At 43.2% G+C, this 23,646-nt stretch overlaps 1 protein-coding gene across 1 annotated transcript in view; it reads left to right on the forward strand.

Annotated features, from left to right (window-relative positions):
* The window catches only part of TRAFD1 (TRAF-type zinc finger domain containing 1), a 305,815-nt gene that overhangs the window by 68,939 nt on the left and 213,230 nt on the right, over window positions 1–23,646 (forward strand). The window contains exons 2-5 of the mRNA XM_086943078.1: window positions 7,542–7,597; window positions 9,129–9,264; window positions 9,353–9,406; window positions 13,385–13,796. Coding sequence (XP_086799204.1) covers window positions 7,554–7,597; window positions 9,129–9,264; window positions 9,353–9,406; window positions 13,385–13,796 — 646 coding nt within the window. The 5' untranslated portion in view covers window positions 7,542–7,553. The remainder of the gene's footprint in view (window positions 1–7,541; window positions 7,598–9,128; window positions 9,265–9,352; window positions 9,407–13,384; window positions 13,797–23,646) is intronic.

Below are 23,646 nucleotides of genomic sequence, written 5' to 3' on the forward strand. Positions count from 1 at the left end.
TTCCCCTCTTAGATCCATAATTTCGCACAATAAGTCTTTATGTTGTGTATTGCTAATATTATTATATTCCTGGTCCGATTTGAATATTTTGGCTTTTTTTCTGTCAAAAATGTTTATTGGTTTAATTGGGACCTGTAATTGGTTTTTGGCTATATCTGATTCCATTGACATAAGTGCTCCTGCTGGATCTACCAAAAAATCGAATTTCTGTGGTATTTTTGTCGATCTTTCGAACATTGGTGAGATTAAAGTTTGGTTTGGTCTGTTTATCTGTGCTTTTGCCTTTTTTTGCACCTTAGGTGCTTGGGTTTTTCGTGCCCGTCTCGTCTGGGGGCCTACTGTTCTTTTCTTCCTTGAACGCATCCCCAATGTATTGTTAGTTTGTAAAATAATTTTTGTATCACTAGTGTAGTAGTTAGTGACTTTCCGTTTCCCTTGCAATGTCCTGTTTGTTGTGTTTGAGCCCAGGAGGGAATAATCCAGAGGGTGCGAATCTGGAGTTGACTCCTGTTGCCCCCTGGACCCACACCGCCGTAGCACCCCCCCCAATAGGTTGCCTCCACTTGCCCCAGCCTGTATGCTCGTTTCCTCTGCGAGCCCGGACCCCGTCACAAGATTGATTACCAATGCCTATTCCAGTACAGTACCAATCGCCGCTATCACCAAGCCGCCCAGAACCGTAGCCAAGGACAGCGCAGCACAGCACAGTACAAGTAGCAGCGTAATATCCAACAGGCAAATGACACTGTACCGGGGCTACCGGGCTACCGCAGGGATATAAAGCACCTGCCGTCGGGGACTAACAATGGAGGGCCTTAGGTGTGATGCAGTTGGTTAGTTGGACAAACACAGGCCACTATGCTGGTATTAGACCTCTTTAACTATGTGCCCCCCCATTAGGTCCGGCCTCTAGGTGCTTTTTCTTGTTGTTGCAGTTTACGTGTTACGAGGGTTACGTGGCTCCCAGCACAATTACCAAGCTGTAGTTCAATTGAGTCTGAGCGCTGCTCCAGCTACGGCTTGTTTTTCTACCTTTTGGCTCTTGGTGGAGGGGCTCAAAACTCGAGGCTCAAGGATCACCCTCGCTGCCCACTTCCTCCTCACCTCTTGCATGGACCGGGACAGGGACAGCGCCTCTGCCACCTTGCTTCCTTGCTTCGCCGCTGCCTCGTCCCACCTCAACCACGCCTCGTATGCTGAGTATACAACTGAGCACCACGCACGGCCCACAGGATCACCCCCGCCGCCTCTTCTCCTCCGCTGCGGTCTGTTACTCAAGGTTTCAGTGGGGGAAGGCGGGTCTGCGGGAGCTTCCGCTTGCTCTTCTAGCTGCTACCTACCGCTCCCCACAGGCAACAGGTACCGGAGCCGTGTCCAATATGCTGAAATGACTCTCTTGGGCCTCGGAGTACGGGGCTCAGGGTTCAGGTTCAGGGCTCGGCACTCTCTGCCTCGGCACCAGCCCAGATTCACCGGTGAACCTGTCGGCTCCGGTCCGTGCTCCACACCGCTTCAGCGTCTCTCCCGACTCTATGCTCGCTGTGCTGCTCCATAGCGCCACCTCTGCAGACTCCAGAAAACACTCTCCAGGTATACTGCACTGTGTAAGAAAAGTAATCTGCAAAGTAGTCTAATCTACTGGTCATTTTACTAAAAAGCCTATACAAAGTATATGTACTGTATTTCCAAAGCATTGCATTTTCAGTAACATTACTGTAATCAAAATAAAGGCCATTTACAATTAGAATCCAAACTGTTTACAAACTGCATTACTACTGTAAAGTATTTATTGCGTACCTGTGCCATGCTTGCTTGGTTCTAGACAATAAAATAACTAAAAGAATATTTGTATATAAAAAACAATTGGTCTGAAGTTCAGTCTTTGAGTGTCCACACCACATACATCCACTACAGTCAAAACCAAAACGCATAGGGAAAAGACAGTCATTTACAATGACAATAGCTCAAACTCTCCAAACGAGTTGATGTCTCTGAAACAGGTTAAGTATCCTTGTTAAAAATAGAGTAAGAATTGGAAGCTTATATTTAAAGGATCTGACTGATGTGAGATTTCATTTGACTAATTCTTGCTGAATTTGATTGTTTTTTTATTTTTTATATTCTTAAAACATTCTTGAGAAAAACAATAGAAGTGCTAAAAATAGAAGTCTACAGGACATTCTTCATTCATGCAGAAACTGTTAAGTACCAGTGTTACGTAGAGTACCCTCACAAGAGAAAGATAATTCACTAACTAAAACTACAACTGCTTTGCTGGGGTAAAGGGTTTTAATCCCCTTTTCTGCCAAAAGTGGAGGAAAACAAGCCGGGAAGCTGAAGAAGTTGGGTTATCGGAATGGTGGGCTGTTTCAGGACTGGGATAGAGGTGGACAAATGAGAATGTCATTAGGTGAGAGTAAAAGGGCGTGAACTGATCTGTGTATAGGGAAACCTGGTGTAAATATATAATTTATAAAAATGGATACTCATGTTTTAAACCTTAAAAAATAGCAATAACAACGCTGTCTAAAACTATGTCAAGTGTTCAGAGCTATGTACTAAGGTTTGAGCAAAAGATAATCTGTGTGTTTAATTGCACCATTTTCCTGACTGATAATTGAGGATTGGGTGAAATGTGACAGTAAAATGGTCAAGCAGTCTCCGCTATAAAGCGATGGCTGGACGTTTAATATGCTTGCTTACTACACGATAAGAGGATTAAGATGCTCCTGACTATCCTGGTTAATATTGTAGGAGGGTGGATACCTGACTATCGTTGCCCCCAACTTTTTGCCTGGTGTTTTGCTGGTTTTCCGACTTAGTTGACCTGGGACCCTGCTATTCAGGGCCCCAGGCCTACTGCTCTCTCTGTAAAATGGATTCCATGTACCTTAGGTGCATATACCAATTGGTACTGGGCCACCTTATCAGACCCTGTAACTCAGGGCATAAGGTGTACCCAGGGCCTACCAGGGGCTGCAGCATGTATTATGCCACCCCTGGCTGGCCATCTAAATCTGACACAACTGGCTGCACGACAGCTGGGGCAAGGTGGTGTAAACACCCTTTGCTTTAGATATAGTATACCTATATCTAACCCTAAAATGGACACATAGATTCCTATCAGTCACTCCTATGGCAGGCCTTAACAATCCTGAAGGCAGAGTGCTTGGAATCATGTGAGATGGTGCTCTGGCATGAGCTGAGCCCGTTTGCAGCTTGCGGAACCAAGTCCTAATAGCTGTTCCATGATAACGCATACCATATACTCTTAAGTGCACTTTAATCCTCGCGGTTATATGCCAGCTCTGGTATCGCTTTATCAAAACATGTCGAGTAAGGTGTCATACGAATTGGAATACTAACCCCTCGCCAATTCTGGTGACGGGGTTAGCATTCCACCCTTCTAGAGGGACCCGACATGTGTGTAACTGTGAACCCCGGTTAAAGTTAACTCGAGCCTCCGCATCACAAAAGGGATGCTGCCACCACAGACACAAGTCTGACCTCCTGCTGCTGGGAGTCCTTCCAGCGAGGAGAGCTTGGACAAAGGGTTTCCTGTCAGGGGCGGTGCTAGCACCATCCCAGACAGGGTTTTGTGTATCCTGGGTAGGCAGGGCTTTAGAGGAAGGTGACTGCAAGTGGCACCCCGGTGCTCACTATGCATAGGCCGGCTAGAACCAGTTCCAGGGGCACACCAGCCCCTGAGCTGGGGAAAGTCCGGCATGGGAGAGGGGTGTAACCACCCCCTTCCTGGTCCCACCCATGGGCAGGACCTTGTCCCGTACCAGCCCCTTTCTATAGTATAAAGGTGGGAGCGGGGACCCTTCCAAATTAGATCATCTTTGAATCCTGAAACTACTTTCTACGAAAGGAACTCAAGACTTCTTCCTAAGATTTCTCCCTTGTGACTAAGGAGTAGTCACCCTGCATCTATGGGCACCAACTAAGAACACTGCGGTTTGCTGCACGTCCTTCCTCCGGAACCAGACCGACCAGCACGACGAGACCCGGCTTCCCTGGCACCTCTGACCTCTACCTGCATCATCAGCCCAGCTGAGATTCGTGGGTGTGACGAGACCTCGAGGGACCGGCCATCTTCAGAACTGCACTACGCTTATCCAGCACGACCGCCAAGGGATCCTCGAGTGAGTGCTTTGGGGTTCGAGAAGCCCCGACCCTGAGCAGCTCCAGCACCGAAGTCCAGCCCCCCCAGCATCCATCATATCTGCGTGGGGCCCTTCTGCTCTTTGCTGCTCACCGCGTTGTCCGGCTACTTGCATGCTGGCTTGTAGCCCTCTTGACGACGAGCGACGACACTTTCATCGCTGGTCTGGTTGCTCCGGACTGGCCCTTGCTCCCCTCCAACAGAGGAGCACCCCGGACCCTCCTGGTCCACTCCAGACGCCATTTTGAGTCCACCCCGTGGGCTTGCATTTGCCAAGAGTTGTTGCCCCAATCCTGGGTCCAGCAACGTCGACAGCAGATACCTTCGTGGGACAGCTCGCACCTCCATCCTGGTCGCCGACAAAGCCTCCTGGTCCGAGAGACTTCAGAGCCCAGCGTCGCCCACTCACCTGGTCGAGGTGACTTCGTCCGGTGCCATCCTGGTGCCCATCTAATCACCGACTAGTGATTCAGAACTTGGTCCCCTCTGCTTACAGGTATCCTTCATCACCGATCGAGGCTTGGATCACATCGAACTTCATCACTGGTCGCCTGCCAGCAACTTCTTCTTTCAGGCTCCATAGACTGCAACGAGGATTCCCGACGTCTTTTCAGCCCTATGCAGCCGCAGCCCCTGGGCTAGGTAACCTGAGCATTTCAGTGCTCCAGCATAGCTTAACTATCTAAGTGTCCAGATCCTTTTTCGTTTCAGCTCTACCTAGTCGGATTCGTCTTTTAACACTAACTTTACGAAATCTAGCATCCATAGACTTTGTCCTGCATCCCGCGTGAGAGTGCACACTCTGCACCCGATCTCCCTAGGCCTCCTGCTCGTAATTTGAAGGTTCAGTAGTCCAGTCCTAGCGATCCTAAAGCCTTTGAGACTAGTTACTTACCTGCTAGTATTTCGCATTCCACTTTTAGAGTATATGGTTTTTCGTGCCCCTCGGGCATTTGTGTAAATTGTGCGACTTTCAGAAATTCTTTAAGAGCTTTGTATTGTGCTTAGCACCCTGTCCTCCTAAAGAGTCCAGGGTTGTTTTTGTTCTAAATAAATATCCTTTTATTTTCATAACAACTTGTGTGGTGTCCTTTCACTTGGTGTTCAAGGGGTATATGTGATGGTATAACAGCTGGCTTAACACGCCCTCTAGAGTTTAGCCTAAAGACTGCTCTTGTCCATGCTACTAGGATAGCTGGTCTATCAGGTTGACTTACAACCAATCATCAATAAGGGTTGTTTGGACTGATACATAGTGATCACTAGAATAGTGAACACTGCATATCAGGCCAACTTCTCACAAATATTATTACAGATTCTTAGAGCTATACTCAAAAGTTTGGTGTGACGTTTGTAGCAGTTTAGGCAAGTGAGAAACCAGATTGGAAATGCTTTGCACTGAAGCATTCTGGAAGACAAATATTGGAGCGTCACTCTCGTCTGACACCACTCGAAATTAATGAGGAAAATTCCTCCTGGTTGATCCCCACTGTTATGTTGTGCAATATGTAATTTATCTTTAACTGTGCACATTTCACATTCTTTAGAATGTACTGTACTGTGTTCCACTTTCCTCTATGTGTTCTATTGGTTTCTTGTTGACGCTGACTGACTACCTGTCACATTGAAGTGTCCATCTTCAATTCAACAAGTGGCGACGATCGGGATATTCTACTTATTTTTTTTTTTTAAAAGAATTAATGTAATCCTTTGTTCTCTACAAGCAAAGACGACGCTACGGAGTATCTGCAGACGCTTTTGAACATTTCTCTATGGACTTAGAGTTATTGGGCGCTGAGCACCTTTCATGTGTTTATGGATCGCTAAATATTTATTTTTTAAGCGAAATTGCTATTTCCAGAGCTAATGCGCTTTGAAATCCGGAGCTCTTACCGTTGCATTGCGAATACTGCTATTTGGAGCCTTCGCGCGTGACTGCCTCTGATGCTCGCAAGTTCTCCAGCGTCTTCACTCCTACGTCAGACGTTGATTGTGAACGCGTGCGTCATATGCGGTGGCCATTTTGGATTGGTCTAGCCCACTTGCAGTCGGACAATCATTTTGTTCAAAGGAAAGGGATGATGCTTGTTATGATCATTTTTATGTTCTTGCGTTCCAAAGGGGATGTGTTGTGCAATATGTAATTTATCTTTAACTGTGCACATTCCACATTCTTTAGAATGTACTGTACTGTGTTCCACTTTCCTCTATGTGTTCTACTGGTTTCTTGTTGACGCTGACTGACTACCTGTCAGCTGTGTACCTGCTTGCTTAAGGATTAAACTACATTACAACCTACATTGAAGTGTCCATCTTCAATTCAACACCCACCCATATATAATTTGATAGTGTGTATTTCTTTGTTTTTGAGTTTTGACCTTTCAGTTATTTAAAGAAGTGGTGCATGGTTAAGTCTCAAGCCAGATATGGTATATGCCCATGGCTGAAGTTATGTGGTCTTGTGTCATGAACGTCTGTAACGTCCATATAAAAAGTCTGAAAAGTTACGTTTTCAGGAGTTTCCTGGACCGCCTGTGATTGGGTAAGTATCTCAGTGAGGGGCTAAGAGCGTTACACAGTGTGATGATGTGACCTGGTTCCTTAAATACCTCCTACTTGAAACGCATATGATGTGTGAATCGTCTTTACTACACACAGTCCATTAAAGCTGCCTTTTTGTGCGGAGAACTAGGCTAGGTTCATTGTGGGCCTCTATGAACGCCAAAGGTGTTAACAGTGCCTCGGTGAGGCCGGGAGGCTTCAATGTTTGTGGGTTCAAAGTGTTACTGAGGCCCTGTAATTGATTATTGATAGTCCCTTCAATTTAGATCTCGCCTACAGTTTCTGGTCTGTTGTCGACATACCTATTTTTTTGTACACTCACGGTAGGCTTTGTCCAGCCCACTACACCCATTTATTTAGGGCAGCTTAGCTCGAAAAAAAGTAGCTGGACAGACGCTTCCGGTGTGCTCAGCAGCACAGGGTGACTGCATCGGCTGCTGTGACGTCACTTTGGTGTACATTTGACTTCGGCCGTACAGTGTGTATCAGGTTGCTGTTCAGCTTTGTGCTAGGAACGTGCGTGTAAATGTCAGTCAAAGGCTGAGCTAGTGAAGTATGTTACAAAGAGCAGATGTGTTGATGTATGCTTTGTCTGGGTTTAAGGCAGGGCCCGGCGTCCACAAACTGAAATAAATCCTTTGGCTAACCTGCTCATGGTGGTTGATGTAGAGTTGTGTTTGTTTGAGAAGCTCGGGGCGAGTCATCGCCGAACCATTTCTACGTAATAAGCAGGCAAACAACTGCTGAGTCATGTCGAAAGGCGTTTTTTTTTTTATAGAACTCTGACTGAAATGCTTTTGTTGTTTTTCAGGATTTCTTCACGATGGCGTCTGCAACTGAATCAGAAACCCGGCTATGTGGAAATTGGTAAATTAATTTTCTTTATTTTCCTCTATAGGTGGGCCACTGGAATTATGTGATTAAGCAGCCGCAGCGTTTTTTGTATAAGTATAGATCTGGCATATGTGCCACGCAATCCATCATCTTGTGCATAAATTGCAGATCTTAAAAAGAAAAATCATTCTGTCTACGCGATTGACTTAAAATAATTTCGCCCGATTATTAGATCCCTAAGGACTCCAAATTGCAATTCCCTTATCTTGGCATGACTTTGCTCCCTGTTAGCAGCAATAATTACTTCCTAGAATATTATATGTCAATCACGTAGACATAGAAAAATCGTGACTGGGAATCTCTACACTTATTCCTTGAGGGACCTGATAATCATTCTCCTATGGCATTCTTCTCCAGCACCAATTGCTATGTCCTGATGATTCCATTATCTTAAGGGATTGAAACGTCTCGACTTCAGCCTCTTGACACAAACCTATAATTTGTGTTACTAATATTTGCTATTGTGCTCCTATGCATTTTTTTGGCCTAGTCACTAAATTGGATCTATGCCAATATGCGCAATGCCTGAGTTTGGTAACTCCATTTTTCAAAGCAAACTTTCCCACTTGTATGTCTTTGTGTATTTTTCAGAATAAATCCTAATATCCATTTGTATATATGAACATATATAGACATCATTGTATTTCTGTTATTATAGTCATAATTCCATTTTGTGAGGGACTGCTGCTCCTTAGCAAAACAAATGGTGGCATCTTTACCCAGAAATGGATCTCTCCATATACCCTGGAATGATCTCCCCATATACCCTGGAATGATCTCCCCACTCATTGGTGGGGTTCCATGCAGCAGTAGGCAGTCCACTTTCAGCTGTATCTGTTTGTCATTGAGGCAATGTCCTCCTGGTCTATCTTTCCCCAGTAGCAGACACCTTAAAGCCTTCTACTGGCCTGCCAGTCTCATTACAGAGGCCATCATTGATTCCATCACATCAGGTCACCCCACCCAGCACTGATTGCCCCTTCAGGCTTTCTAGTGTTTTAAGACCTGATGCACAGATGTGCAGAAAGCCGCACTTCTTGGATGGACAGAATACATTCATTGAAAACTCAGTTGCTAGAGGGCAGGGCTCAATTTGTAGCTTCTGTGCTCTCTACCTTGAAAAGCTATAACAGCAATAATAAAAAATAAAACGGTGAACCCAGCCTTCTGCAATAAGGACGCAAGGACTTTGAGTTCTCTGCTCTTGCATAGGTAATACGGTTTCATCTGTATTACAATGGGGTCATGGCATTGTAATTGGAATGAATAGAGGCGGGGGGTTTGAGTTCTTTCTGGTTGTGTTTTTTTTCCTGCTGAACAATAATCTTTCCTACAGATGCTAAAGAATGGAAAGACCACCTGTAACCACAGATGTTGCCTCTGTATCCCGCCGTCTCGGGCTTCTTATATATATATATATAGTGATTGTGTATATGCAGCCTTACAGGTTGATTTCAAGAATACTGCTTATATTCAGTTAAATATGTTTCTTTTTCATTTGTAGCAAAAAGGATATTCCTGAAGGCAATTTCACCATCCATGAAATACACTGCAAAAGAAATATTGATGTATGTACGTTTTGCGGAGATCCCTTCCCGAAGTCTGAAATGGAGAACCACATTGACACAGACCATGCTCAGGTAGTACTTTGAATAATTTCGATGCAAAATCCGAACGTAGAGAATAATTTGTTCTTTATTGATTTGACATCCCTTAATTTCTTCACAGGTACTCTGTAAGTGTAATATGAAGATGGAAAAACGTCACCTTGAGGCTCACAAGGTCTGTATTTGCATTGGTACTTTTATACTTGCGTAACGTATGGAGATAGTTCATAAATTATTGTTAGTTTGTCTTTTGATCTATTTAACACTTTGAGGGAGCCCAGTTTAACATACAACATGAGGGTTCTTTGGGGCAGACATTCTGTTATTGCAGGATCCTATGTCTAGATAATTCAGCCATGTACTGTGTTCCCAAAAGTCACCTTGCTTAGTATGTACTTCTTATTAAAGAGAGCGATGAAGAGGAATCGCCCCTTTTCAGTCATCATTTTCCCCTAACCACATTGCAGTTACCCAAGCTTGGGTTATTTGATAAGTAGGAAGATGCACATTAAGGTGTCAGAAAATTTACATACCTGAAACATTATGATCAAGCAACCTTCTCTAACTGCGATGTTGACTCCACAGACTAGAAATAGCTGTTTCAGTACAGAAGACATGATGAGGCCTGCGGCTGCTGTGAGAACACAGCATGTTTATCAGTACAGCGTTAATGATTGTTTCAGTGTTTAGGAACTGCACTCTACTTCTCAAAATCCCAGCAGCAGGCCCCCCAATATCTGAAAAGTTTTTCATGCCACTACTGTTTTAATATTGTACTCCACTAGCACTGACCTTTTATCTTGATGTAACTTTTAAAAAGCAGTTCCTTTTGAAAGTAAGGAAGAAGTTGCCTAGTAAATACTTTGATTTTACTCAGTCAGAAGTTAAACCTTAATATGTACTCTACCAAAAAAATGCTTAAATATTAGTAAGGGTAAGCATATGAGACAAACCCTTCTTTTCTTGAATATTTTCTTGAATCTTCTTGATAGTACCAATTTTGCACTCTGGCGTTGAAGGAATCATTAATGTTTCAGTGGGAATCCCACGGAGATACTATTTTGCCCTGAATTTCTATTCTGAAAAAGCAGCAATATAAAATGTCCCAATAGCCGTGTTGTAGGATGTACATGCAGAAGATGGATCCTTAGCTTAAGATAGAGGACACTGTCTGGACATTGTGTGTTTCTGCACCTTGTAACCAAAAGAGCAATGGAACCTCCAGAAACCTTAGCTAGAGTTGAGACTCAAGCTGAAGCCTTGAAGTGTCTATATGACCTGTACTGTCGCACACAAGTGTTTTACTACAGTGTTGACCTGGAACTGCATGAAAAGTGAAAGAATAGGGCGAAGCTTAATGCCTACTTGACGAAATGGGAAGTCAATACCTGAAGGAAAATCTGGACTGAAAGAAGATGCAAAGATTAACAGCATCCAAAACGCAGCAGCCAGACTAGCCCTCAACGTCTTACGCCGAGACAACATCACACCACACCTTGGGGAACTCCTCTGGCTTCCGATATAAGTGCACACTTTAAACTCTTCCCTCACACCGTCAAATCTCTGCACAACACTGGAACTGCTTACCTTAACAGCCGTAATCCCTTCCACCAACCTTCCAGACACCTCTGCTCTGGTGGTTTCTCACGATCAACCACCTCAGCGCATGCAGAAGAACAGAGCAGGGGGCAGCACCCCTCATACCTGGCCCCTGAAGCCTGGAACGACCTCCCGCAAGACATAAGAGGCACCTCCTTCTGTTCTTGACATTCACAAGAAACTGAAGACCTGGCTTTTCGAGTAAGCTCCACCCTGTGTTGGCATCGCACACGTTCTACACGGTGCTTGGAGGCCCTCAACTGTGATTAGCGCTCTATAAAAATATAGATAACCTTTAGGGATTAGTTTTTAATTCTGGAAAAAATAGAAACATTGTTTTGCTGTGTGGATCATGTAGAACAACATTAAATCCTGATTCTGAATAAAAGCAAAAACATCTCGACATCGAGCATAACATTTATCGAGATAATGAATAGAGAAGTTGCAGAATAGGACAAAAGTGCACCCTAAAGACAGGAGTTATATGAATTCCTCACCTAGCTTGGTGATTCCTTAGTGGCTAAAATTGGGAATATAGAGATCGCTTGGAAGTCAAATGTGTGATAAAGTACCACGTTGGTTAGTTCGTTTAGAAGAGGCCAAATTAAATAGGCAAGGTGAAACATCCCAATATTTGTATACAATAATGTTGGTCCTCTTGGGTGACCATCCCTCGTGAACCACTGTGAATCTTCCTGAGTTACAAGAGTGTGTGTTACACGTTGAGATGGTAAGACATAGCTCACATGTTTGGCGAATGCCCCAACCTAGTTCCTCTGATAAAAGAAATCGAAGGGTTTTTAGATAGATCACTGAATTGTAAGTTAACAATGACACCCCAAGTAATATTAATGGGATTGGACGGGACTGGAGAACAACCACAGTTGGAGAACTTTCTGTTCGTAGCTATGGCAGTATTTCGTCTATGCATAGCTTCAGCATGGCGAGACAAGCTCCCCCCCACTATGCAGCAATGGTTGGCCAGGCTTTTGTATATATACAACATGGAAAAAGCGCTATACGCCAGAAAAGGGAAGAATGCTAGATCCCTAGGTCTGCAGATCTGGAAACCAATAACAGATTGGAAGAATAGGGTGGCAGGAAACTTAGAACTTCCATAGGGCCTCAGGGCGGGTGTATAATGCAATCAGGAATATTATTCTAGCTGTATGCATGGGGTTATGTTTGGTTATTCGCCCTTTAAGGGGTTTCTACCAGTTGTTTTTAATAATGCTCTAGCTTACCCAGTATAATTTGCCAGTCTGAATTATTGTAAATTGTAACTTGAGATATAGTAATGTCATGGAAAAAAACGAAACTTGATTGTATTCTTTCGCTATTTTTCATGTCCTGTGCAGGGGGGGGGGGGGGGGGGGGGGGAGGAGTTAAGGGAAAAAAAGTTGTAAATTTTTTTTTTTTGAATAAAAACATTAAAAAAAAAAAAAAAAGAGATGGTAAGATCTCTTCTATATTGCTAATTCAAGAACTGGCTAATATTTTCCTTGTCGAGAATTCTGTACTCACTGGCCTTTGTTTCATACGTTGTCTATTACCCTCCTGAATCACAGGGCAGCATTGTAGAGAAAACGGCAGAGTTTTGGAAAGGCATTTTGAACAATACGATCAGCAATGCCTCTGTAACCATAAACATTCCTTCAGAATACATTGGAGGGGTGTGTTGTCCTTTCATTTCTCCTTTCTTATGAAAGTGAGAGGTCACTGGACCAGTGATATCGATCATTCTGCTTATTGCATATGTATTTTTTTTACCATCATTAGTCCTGCATGAATTGCGACAGTGTGCAGGTAAATAGTATTGGAGAGCACAATTACGTCATCAATTTGCTTTGCTTTGGATATTCATTTTTTTTTCTCTCTATTTGTGTAACAGTGGTTTTATTCATGTTTCTTGAAGGTCTGACGTTACAATGACAAATTTACATGCTGAATGAGTATAGTTTTTGTTGCGAAAACAGTATATGTTAGGAAGCAAACATGTTACCTTTTATATAAATCAAAATAAAGTCTATTTATTTGTTTTACTGCTGTTTGGTCTATCAAAATCAAAGCAGAAATGGGAAAGTGCATACATTTAAAGTGACTATCGCAGATAATTACAAACTCCCACTACTTTGTCTTTGCTTACTCTCAGCTTGCTCATTTGTAGGAGGGGAGTGATCGAGTGAGTGTATTCCTTAGAATCTCCTACTCTACAAACCTTGGTGGCATTGATAGTTTAGTCCCCATGCTTAGCAAACAGATGCGAGTATCCTTACTACCCTGAAGAGTGGGGAGGGTGCAAGAGAATCTTTACTAAGCAGCACTTTCTTCAATCAGTTAAAATAAATGAAGTTCCATGCCAGGACAATTTAATTCAATCTGCTTAGATTTTTACACAATCACCTGTTCTCAAATTAACCTATATCAAGTACATTTGTTAAAGAAATGTAGAACTGATGCTTTGATATTGTAATTGTAAATGGTGACTTATGGGCCTACTTAAAATTTATTAAGTACTCTAGAGATTTGATCTGCCATTTCATCTACTTTTTAGGTCTCAAAGTGTCCTTTGCGCCCTGCACAGTGCCAATACTGTGAACTCGAGTTGTCGCACAACAAAGTAAGCGACCATGAAAGTTACTGTGGCACGCGGACAGAATGTTGCAGCAGTTGTGGTCGCAATGTTATGGTGAAAGATTTACCAGCACACCCTACAGTTTGTGGAAAAGTGACTGAAGACCAGAAAATAAATAGTGAAAGACTTCTTTCCCGTTATAACCATAGGGATAATGGTGAAACCTGGTTCGATTCGCAAACAACCCGAAATTATCTGGGAGAAGATCATATAAGACCTCAGCCAAGGATACCCAGACAACTTCAAAGCCGGTTTTATAAAAATGTTTACCAGTCATTGGCAGGGGACGATGGAATGCATGCACAAACCATGCATGTTGACCAGAATCTAGGTAAACGTCTAAATTGTGAATGTGGCTTACTAAAGTGAGAAACGCTAAGCTCAGGTGTGTGTGTGTGTGTGTGTGTGTTTGCACACTTTTATTTAGTCTTGACGGGACTGTGTTAATTGGAAAATCTGAACACTGTTTTGTTTTTTGAATAGTGTTTGTGTTCTCATCAGTTTCAAGAGTTTCTTCAAAATATACTATTTGCATTGCTATTTTGAAATATATTGCCAAAACTGAATGTATTTTAACCTTTGTGTAGACTTTAGTTCGTATAGTTTGATCCTAATGTTTCTGAATGGCAGAATCAGTCTTGTTACATCTTCAAAATGTTAACCGGACAAAAACATATTGAAGTGTAGTTTGCAGCAATTAAAAAAAATCTCACAGCAGATCAAAAGCATTTTAAATGTCATCCTTAACAGATGATAACCTTACTTAAATCATATTTGTGTAGGCTTGTGTCCAACAAGTTAATTTGCACTAGTGAATTAAAAAAAAAGAAATTGATGAAATAATGAGCAATGGCTTAAGCTCTATACTTTTAATCCGTAACTTAATACATTCTGCCATTTCTGAGCAGTTATGTAGCTCACATACACTGTTACTTTAGGTAGACACTGGGCACCACCGCGCAGCGGATATTAGCGCTATCGCGGACTTTAAAAACATTATTGCCGCCATTACCGGAGACCCCAAGGCCATGCCCACTATCGTAAGGCCACGCCCCCATCGCAGGTACATAAAGGTAGCTGAATACAAGCGCTACTTAGAAACCACCATCTCCTGAGGCGGAAGCTGGGAGAAAGATCGCCATTATTTTTAAAATTTGAGTGCACTTAATGTGTTTTTATCCATCTGATCCCCTCTCCCTGGGCACTAAAGCTATGATTTAAACGCACTGGGCACCACCGAGCAGGGGATATTAGCGCTGTTGCGGACTTTAAAAACATTATTGCCGCCATTACCGGAGACCCCAAGGCCACGCCCCGCCCACATCTCCTCTCTCCTATAAACTATGTGCATTCCCTGGACTAGCAGCGGATGAGCGCAGCAGGCGCGACGTCTGCGCGCCGAAGGCACGCCTAAGGCAAGCCCGTCTGCGCACGTCCGTGCCGGGACCGGGCCCAGGGCCATGCCCCCTGACAAAAATCATACCGATTAAAAGAGGACGGACTTATTCCAGCCAGGAGCTCCATTCACTGAGACCTTGCGCCACATGCACTCCGATCGACTTATATAAGGAAGGTAAGACCTGTTCATCTTGCTCACAAGCATTTGCTTTCTCACGGATTAGAGCTCTTAATACGATCCACAACCAACCTAAGATACCAATCTATAGAAACTCAACTATTAAAGCAGGACTAATCAATGTTAGATCTATGGTTAAACATAATGACCACACAGCAGAGTTAATTGAAAACCAAAATATAGATCTTCTATTTGTTACTGAAACGTGGGCAGACGAAGCATCTGACGCTGATCTGACCCTGGCGATTCCAGAGGGTTTCTCTATCTACAGAGCCGATAAAAAAATGAAACGTGGAGGAGGATTAGCAATTATAGCTAAGGAGGAATTTAAGATCAAAAGTTCAGACAAAGGAAGCAACCCAGATTGTGAAACATTAACTTTTCAAATAAAAATTACCAACAATTATACATTTAATGGCCTACTGATTTATAGACCACCTAATGCCAAAACGCCTTTAATTGAGCTTTTAAGTCCATTTCTAGAATCAAGCGTCACGAGCCTTGACTATACAATTCTTGGAGACTTTAATATACATCTGGAGAAAACATCTGACCCCAAGGTAATTTCATTTAAAGATGAAATGGCTAACTTTGACTTAGAACAAAAAGTACATTTAGATACGCACTGCGCCGGCCACACTCTGGATGGTATTTTTACATCATGCCAGAAGATAAATAAAATTGACACGCTCACGATCCCGTGGTCAGATCACACGATGGTCTCCTTCTCAATAGATATTGCACAAGATACAGGAAGACCGGCTGAAGCCATAAAAAAACCACATATCATGACTGGCCCAAAATCCAACCCCAGGCATTTATGGACACTCTATGCTCATCTTATCCAACTCTAGATGTAGATAGCAATAAAGCCTGTAAACAATTCAATAAGTGGCTGGAGAACGCAGTCCAACTTACAGTTCCACAAAAGAAAGATACTTTTAAAAGAAAGACCCCTTCACAACCATGGTTCTCAGAAGCTTTGAAGGTACAAAAACAATCGTGTAGAAGAGCAGAAAAAAAGTGGATAACCAATTACGACGTACAGCAAAAAAAAAATATAAAGCAGCCTTAGCTAGTTATAACAAGCATTTGCAATGCAATAGGTCTCGCATTTGCAAGAGTTTCAGCTATTGGCATTATAAATGACAATGTCTTTTATTTATGTCTTTATTTTTACAACCAATAAATAAAAAGTATTGTTATTTAGAAAGCCAATAGCTTAAACTCTCGCAAATGCGAGACCTATTGCATTGCAAATAGGTCTCACATTTACGCGATTTTAAGCTATTGGCATTGTAAATAACCATGCCTTTTATTTACATTTTAAAACGAAAACATAAATAAAAGTCATTGTCATTTACAATGCCAATAGGTAAAACTCACGTAAAAGCGAGACTTTTCATGTAAATGTTACTGGATTTATAAAGCGCTAACTAGCCCATACAAGACGTTGAAGCACTTTACGGCAAGTAGAGCGCTACTCCGGAACCCAAGGTCAATGGTTAGTCCATTGGTTATTGTGATTAGTAATGTGCTCTCACGAAAAGGTGCATGCAGTCATTTTGTGATATATGAATACCAGTGCAGTGTGCTCATTAAAGGGGGCCATGTGGCATTAAAGCGAGACTTATTCTACATATTTCACACACCTGCTCCTTTAATGGGTAATTTTCAAAAGGCCATTATTCAGAAGTAATTAAAACAATGCTCATACTGCAATCCAAGCCCCTGGTAGCTTTTAATATTTAATTTTGCGTGCCACGGAGTTGCCCGGTTTTATGCTCAACTATGGGCAGTTTTCATCTCAATTAATATTTATTTATTCCAGTGACAGCTGGGTTTATGGACCTCTTTCTACCTCCAAGCCCGGAAGTGATGTCCTGCTTAAATAATTTACGTGCGAGCTACTGAATGTCAACTCCTCTCCCATGCAGAGAATTCCCACCATGCGCCTGCAACTTTTAGAATGTATTATAGGTTTAGGCTGTAAAGGCAGAGGGTTTAGTAAAGCGTTGTCTGTGAGGATAAAAAGAATAACCTGCTTTTATTTAGCCCCTCGTATCTTTTTTGTTTCTCAGCACTGTGAACACCAGATCTGCCTAGTATCACCCATGTTTAGGTACTCCGTTTACTGGCATCGGAAGGATATACGGCTGAGATGGCCTTGCCGGATACGAATCCGTGACGTGTAGGTTACAGCAGATAACTCACTGAGCCATCTAGATGGTTGACGCATCTAACATGGCGTTAACAAATTTCCGAGTAAGCAGCAGGCATTTACTGCATAGCCTCAGTGGCCAACTGAGGCCAGTCAGGAGCAGGCAACTGGTTGAGAGTTATAACCGGCCTTCGAGTCGGGGTACAGGGCACAGGTGTCTGTCTCAGAAGGCCCGGGAGGAAGATTACTACATTAGGAACCCAGGGGGCTCTGAGGGATGGAGCAGCGATAGATGCGCCTACAGCCTGCCAGGAAATAAACATTATTCTTTCACACTCCGCCCACAAGTAGATGGACAAGAGGAAACTACACCCAAGCTGTTTGAGCTCACTTTATCGATCACATATTAAAACAAGTTGACAACAAGGCGTCACTGAAGATATGTGCTGGTTTTCATTGTACAATACTGCGCTGCGGACATTAGTTAATTTTTCAGTGCTTTAAAAACCAGCAGTGAATCCCGCCGCGGCCGCACCGGAAGTCAGGCAAGGTCGCCTTGTGACGGGGGCGTGGCCGCGTTCGGACCGGAAGAGGAGGCAGGAGGCGTAAATCCGTCTTGCGGCCCGGGGTTCCTGTGAGCGGTGGAGAGCCCCGGGGCCACCAGCAGGAGGTTGCGGAAGTGTTGCGGGGCTCCCTTGACCAAGTGGGAGCCCCGGGAAAGGAGCGTGCTGCGAGTGGAGTCCCCCGAGATTGGCCCGGTAAGTTTCAAAGGGCTGGGGGGGCCTCAGTGCTCTCGTGTGTGTATGTGTGCGGGGGGTGTCTCTGCATGTATGTATGTGCGTGCGTGCATGGGCGCTCGTGTGTGTGTGTGTATACATTGTGCCTGCGTGGGTGGTTGTATGTGTGTGTATGTGCGCGCATGCGTGAGTGTGGCTGTGTGTGATTGAGAGTGAATGGCAGGAAGGGGATGTGCACGGCGACGTGCGCGCCCTCGAGGAGGAATCTGAGACAGCGAGGCGCGTGGGCGATCACTGTCTCACATTCCCCCGAACACGCCAACAAAAGATGTCGAGCAGACAAAGCATACTTCGCATGCTTTTTAGGTCTGCTCGACCTAAAAAAATAACATCCGAGAAAAGCAAATACTATGTTCAAAAAATTAATGAATTAAAAAACTCCAGTAAAGCCCTCTTTACTGTTAAAAAAACTTTCAAAAATTGAAAATAATACTTTAGATGAAATGTCATCAGAATTCTGCAATACTCTAGGTGAATTTTTCGTTAAAAAAAAAGTGTCCTCAGTTTATGACTCTTTTAAAAGTCCTAATACAGATAAGGCAAACCTGGCAGATCGGGCAACCTCACAATCAACAAATTTAGTGGAACAAACAATCCAACCCACATTGTTCCATTTTACCCCTCCAACAAAGGATCAAATTCAGAAAGAATTACTCGCCATCAACTCAGGTAGTCCAACAGACCCTTGTCCTCCCAAAACAATGCAAATCTGTTCAGAACAACTGAGCCTGGTACTAGAAAAATTATTTGGTCAAATACTCGGAACTAACACCTTTCCAGATGACTGGAAAAAGATATCAATCAGACCAGATTTGATTTTTTTAGTAATGGACTGTGAAGAACCAAGCAACTACAGACCAATAGCCAGGATCCCTTTCGCCGCTAACATATTAGAGAAAATCTTAAACAAACCGCTATCCCGCTATCTGATGGACGGTAACTGGCTGGACCACTCACAGTTTGGTTTCCGCGAAGGACACGGAACAGAAACTGCTTTAATCACAGCTGTGGAGGAACTCAGGAAAGTGATGGACAACGGAGCGAAGGCCGCCTTGATACTACTCGACCTATCGGCGGCCTTCGATACGGTCAGTCATGAGATTCTTCTAAATCGTTTAAAAACAGCAGAAATACATGATTCAGCATGTACCCTCGTTTCATCCTACCTAGCTAACAGAACTTTCACAGTAGAAGTAGGAGAAGCAAAATCCAAATCTTTTAATCTGCCATGTGGGGTCCCGCAGGTTTCCTCGTTGAGTCCCACCCTTTTTAACTTGTATGTGGCCCCCCCTTGCAGATATAATAAGAAACTGTGGTTTCACCCCAATATCCTACGCTGACGACACTCAAATTGTGGTGACCATCAGCAAGGATGTAGAGGAAACAGCGGAACAATACCAAATTTGTATGACACAGGTCAGTCAATGGATGGAAAAGAATTGCCTAAAGCTCAACGGAGATAAGAGTGAAGTGATGACACTAGGGGGTGACAAAAACATCTGGTCCCCCGCCTGGTGGCCCAAGGACTTGGGCAGATGCCCAGGATCATCAGAAAAAGTGAAGAATCTGGGCTTCACTCTTGACATCAATTTATCATTTGAAGCCCAAGCCAGCAAGCTGTCATCAACACTCTGGTATATTCTAAAAATGATAAAAAAGTTACTTCCCAATCTACCACAGGATTCACGTCAAACAGTAGTAACAGCATTAACATTGGCGAGACTGGATTACGGAAATGGTCTATATGCCGGAGCTAGGACAAAAGTTATAGACAAACTACAACGTCTGCAAAATGCGGCAGCCAGACTGGTCTTAAGCATACCTACATTTGAGCCAATCAGTCACTAACTAAAATCTTTGCATTGGCTGCCAATTGCAAAGAGGGTGAAATTTAAATCACTCTGCCTGGCCTACAAGGCATTTCAGGGAAAAGGATCACAATTTTTGAGGTATCATCTGAAACAATATGAACCAACTAGACCTCTGAGATCCGGCCAATTGAAACTAATTACCGTTCCCAGATTTAGACGAGCCAACTGGGGCAGTAGAAGTTTCCTTGTACACGCAGCACGTACTTTGAACCAGCTACCTCTTGCCATAAAAACCTGCCCATCTTTGGAATCCTTTAGAAAGGATGTAAAAACATGGCTATTCTCTGCGTAACTTTAGACATCGTTCAGGAGATGGAAGGATTTATCATAGCGCCAAGACGCCCACAGGCATTCGTGCGCTTTACAAGTTGACAAATCAAATCACAAACCTTCAAATTCTTGATCTTTCCATGTAAATCGTTTTAGCAAAGTGACTTAGAAGAAAGTAAAAATGTTGGTCTCGTACATAATCGTAGGTATGTAGGTTTGCATATTTACATCGAAGAAGGTGGTTAACTTTGTGCTGTCTTTGAACAAGTTCCAAACCTCTTGTCCAGACTGTGCCGTTTATAAGAACTGCCTCTTGTTGAAATTTGAGTCCTCTTGATGCCATGCATGGAAGTGAGTCTGAATGAAGAAAACGCAAGTACATGTTATTCCCGGCTTTAAACTGCAGAAGAGGTTTAACTGTATGTCATCCCTTTTAGGATTTTTGTTGGCCCAGGTATTTTGACATAATGACTCCAATAAAGGAAGTAATCACACTAATTAGTGTATGCTGGAATGTGCCCAAAGTTGTGGCTGCTCACGTAGGCCTGGATGTTAGCCTTTTCTCCTGTATGTTGTGTCACTAGACTGTGCCAAAGACCGATGAAGTATGCTTTAAGGCAACGTTGTAACTTTTCAAATTAAACTCAAGATGTTGATCCATTTCCTGACTTCGAGGTTTAGGTATTGTGAAGAATAGGTTGTGGAGGAGTTTGCATACCCCTCGCCCCACCCCCCCTGTTTTCTTTGTTAGTTAGCATCTGTGTTTCATCTTGATCTTGCTTCAACAGTTATTTCAATTTTTGTACATTTTACTAGGCCTGGGCTTAGTTCGTGGAGTTTTGCTACGCTGAACTCCGAAGTTACAAAAAAACGTAGCGAAGTTCTGCGAGTGACGGAGTGCAGTGCGAACTTGCAGTTTGTGCTGGTATTGCTGCCACTTGGGTAGAAATTTTACCCAAGCAGCAGCTCGCGTACGTATTGTTCGCGATCGCAAACTTACCGTTTGCGAGCGGGGGAAAAATTACGCTGAACATTGCGAAGCGGAATTTTCTGCACTCCGCGAGCTTTGCAGAGTGCAGAAAACTCTGCAAACTCCATGAACGGAGCAAAGTTCACCGCTCAGGACTACATTTTAAACCATTTATGGATTTGCATTGCTATACAGACAGAGCAAGAATTGCAGTGGAAGAAAAACCTCTTTACATAGGAAGAGATTGATATTCAGGAAACTGAGTTAGGAGGAGGTATTGCCACTAGATAAAACTAGACGGGGATGAGACTGGATTAAAGGCCATATGAGTTAGGATGACCATGGCAGCTACAAGTAGCATATAGAATAATTGCGACACTGTGCGCAACTCTGCTGCTTGCTGTTTCCATTTGAGCGTTTACAGGATAGCTCAGGCAGGGTCCAAGAGAAGCTCTATACTTTTTTTGTAAGACATGGCCTGAGATAAAACCTGTCATTCCCTTATGCATCCCACAGTCGCAGGCAAACCAAGACCTCAGCAAAAGTTGACTGTAAAACAGGTTTCCAATAGATCCCTTAAAACAAGAGCACTGTACACCCCTACATCACGTGCACATTTGGTCTTGTACTTCTGAGCCTATGTCTGCAGCCATGGCGACATCATTGTCCTTAGTGCCACTCACTAAACTGACAGTCTCATGGCATCACCTGCTTCTGGTGCATTCAGTATTCTTCAGAATAGCTGCTGAAGCAAATGAAAAGTGCATAGCACAGCTGCCCTCCTGTCACTTCCTTGTCTGGCAATGTTTAAGACGTCACTTTTAATTGTTTGTTAATAAGACCCTCACGTAGGCCATTCATGTATGTTAAACATAAACAGACTTAAACCTGCCGAGATATAATCAGGCTTTTAACAGTCTGTTTTAATCAGATGTGTGTTCTAAAAGGCAAAACAACTAGGTAAACGTAGGGTTTTCTGTAGAGGCTCTTATGCCGCGAGTCTCGTGACCATGCCATAAAAGCCCTGTAGTGCATTTAGAACCTCTTAGTTGCAGTTAACCACATTAGTTATCTGTCCTTTAAACCAACCACGTTACCATTTGCCAGTTAAATGAGCGGTGAATACAATTACAGCGCACAAGCCCCAGGAGCACGTTTCGGAAGGAGATGGCAGGACTTAACATGCCTTGAGTTGTGATGCTGTTATGTCAGCACAATATTGGCTAAGTTTCATCATATCGAAATTTGCAGAAGCATGGACAAATCATGGTCCCTTAAAAGTGAACCTATTTTGCTGATCCAGGTTATCACTTGGACTTTACTCCCTATGGTTTCATTACAGACCTATCTGCTGTAGATTCCTACTGCTAATTGAGCTGGAGAATTAGATATTTTCATGTGCCACAAATTGTAGTACTTTTTACTTATCCTGGAGCAAAATACAGAACCACACATAGCATTCCTTCACTATCAGAGGCAGGGAGTCAGTCTCAAATCAGCATGGTTTCAATGCACGTATTAACCTGCAATTATATTGTTGCTGGAAAGATACTAATTTAATTTATTGTTAAAGTTTGACATGTCTCAGGTTTTCGGCGTTCCTTTACATTGTAAGCCATGTCAGAATAGTAGTTTGGCTTACAGAGACACACAGTTGAATGGACATTTCTCTAATCTTCTGCTTCAGATTTAAAGTAGATCAAGTGTTTAGGGTAGGCTTCTGTTAATGAGATGAAGGCTGACCATATATGGATAAACTTTGTGATAACATGTAACCTGGTGTATGCAGTGGTGGTTCACCCTTGGGGCCTTTGAGTGCCGCCTTTATTTTCTGATCTTTTTTTAAATTATACCAGCAGTGAATTATGCCTATTATTAGTCCTTGTCATAATGAAGTGTTAATATTCTGATCAGGCAGCAACCTGAGGCAGTGGCATCTTTCTTATGGTTAGCACATCAGAGAGATTGTTTAGGACTGATGAAGTCCCAGCCTTGTACTCAGTGGCTTGACACACCTCAGTGACTGCTAATCTATGAAGAGCTGAAGATCACTGCTGAAAGTAGGCCTGGGACCTGTACACTTAACCTTTGCAGTGCACAGGACTACAGGCTAATCAGCCTGTCTCCACTCTGTAAAATACAGAAGCAGACTGGTTCAGCACTAATCGGCCTAGTCCCAGATACAACCTTGACAAGGGCATCAACAACGGGATCAAGAACCGCTTGGACTCCCTTGCACCCATCAAACCCACCAATCATAGTAGATCAAACAAGCAGACCAGCTGGTACACAGAACACCTCAGATACCAAACAGCACTGTAAACCGCTAGAAAGGAAACTGAGAGCCATCCACGACACCACCAACAGAACTACCTACAAGGCTGCACTCCAATGCTATCACCAACAGATTAGAGACACCTAAAAGAATCACTAGCCGACTGCATCAAAGGAAGCTCCAACAGCTGCAAGAAGATCTTCTCGATAGTCAAGGATTTCACCTTGTCCTCTGCCACTCAACATTACTGTCTCCAAACAA

Source organism: Lissotriton vulgaris, chromosome 11, assembly GCF_964263255.1.
Source record: "Lissotriton vulgaris chromosome 11, aLisVul1.2, whole genome shotgun sequence".
Classification (NCBI taxonomy): Eukaryota; Metazoa; Chordata; class Amphibia; order Caudata; family Salamandridae; genus Lissotriton; species Lissotriton vulgaris.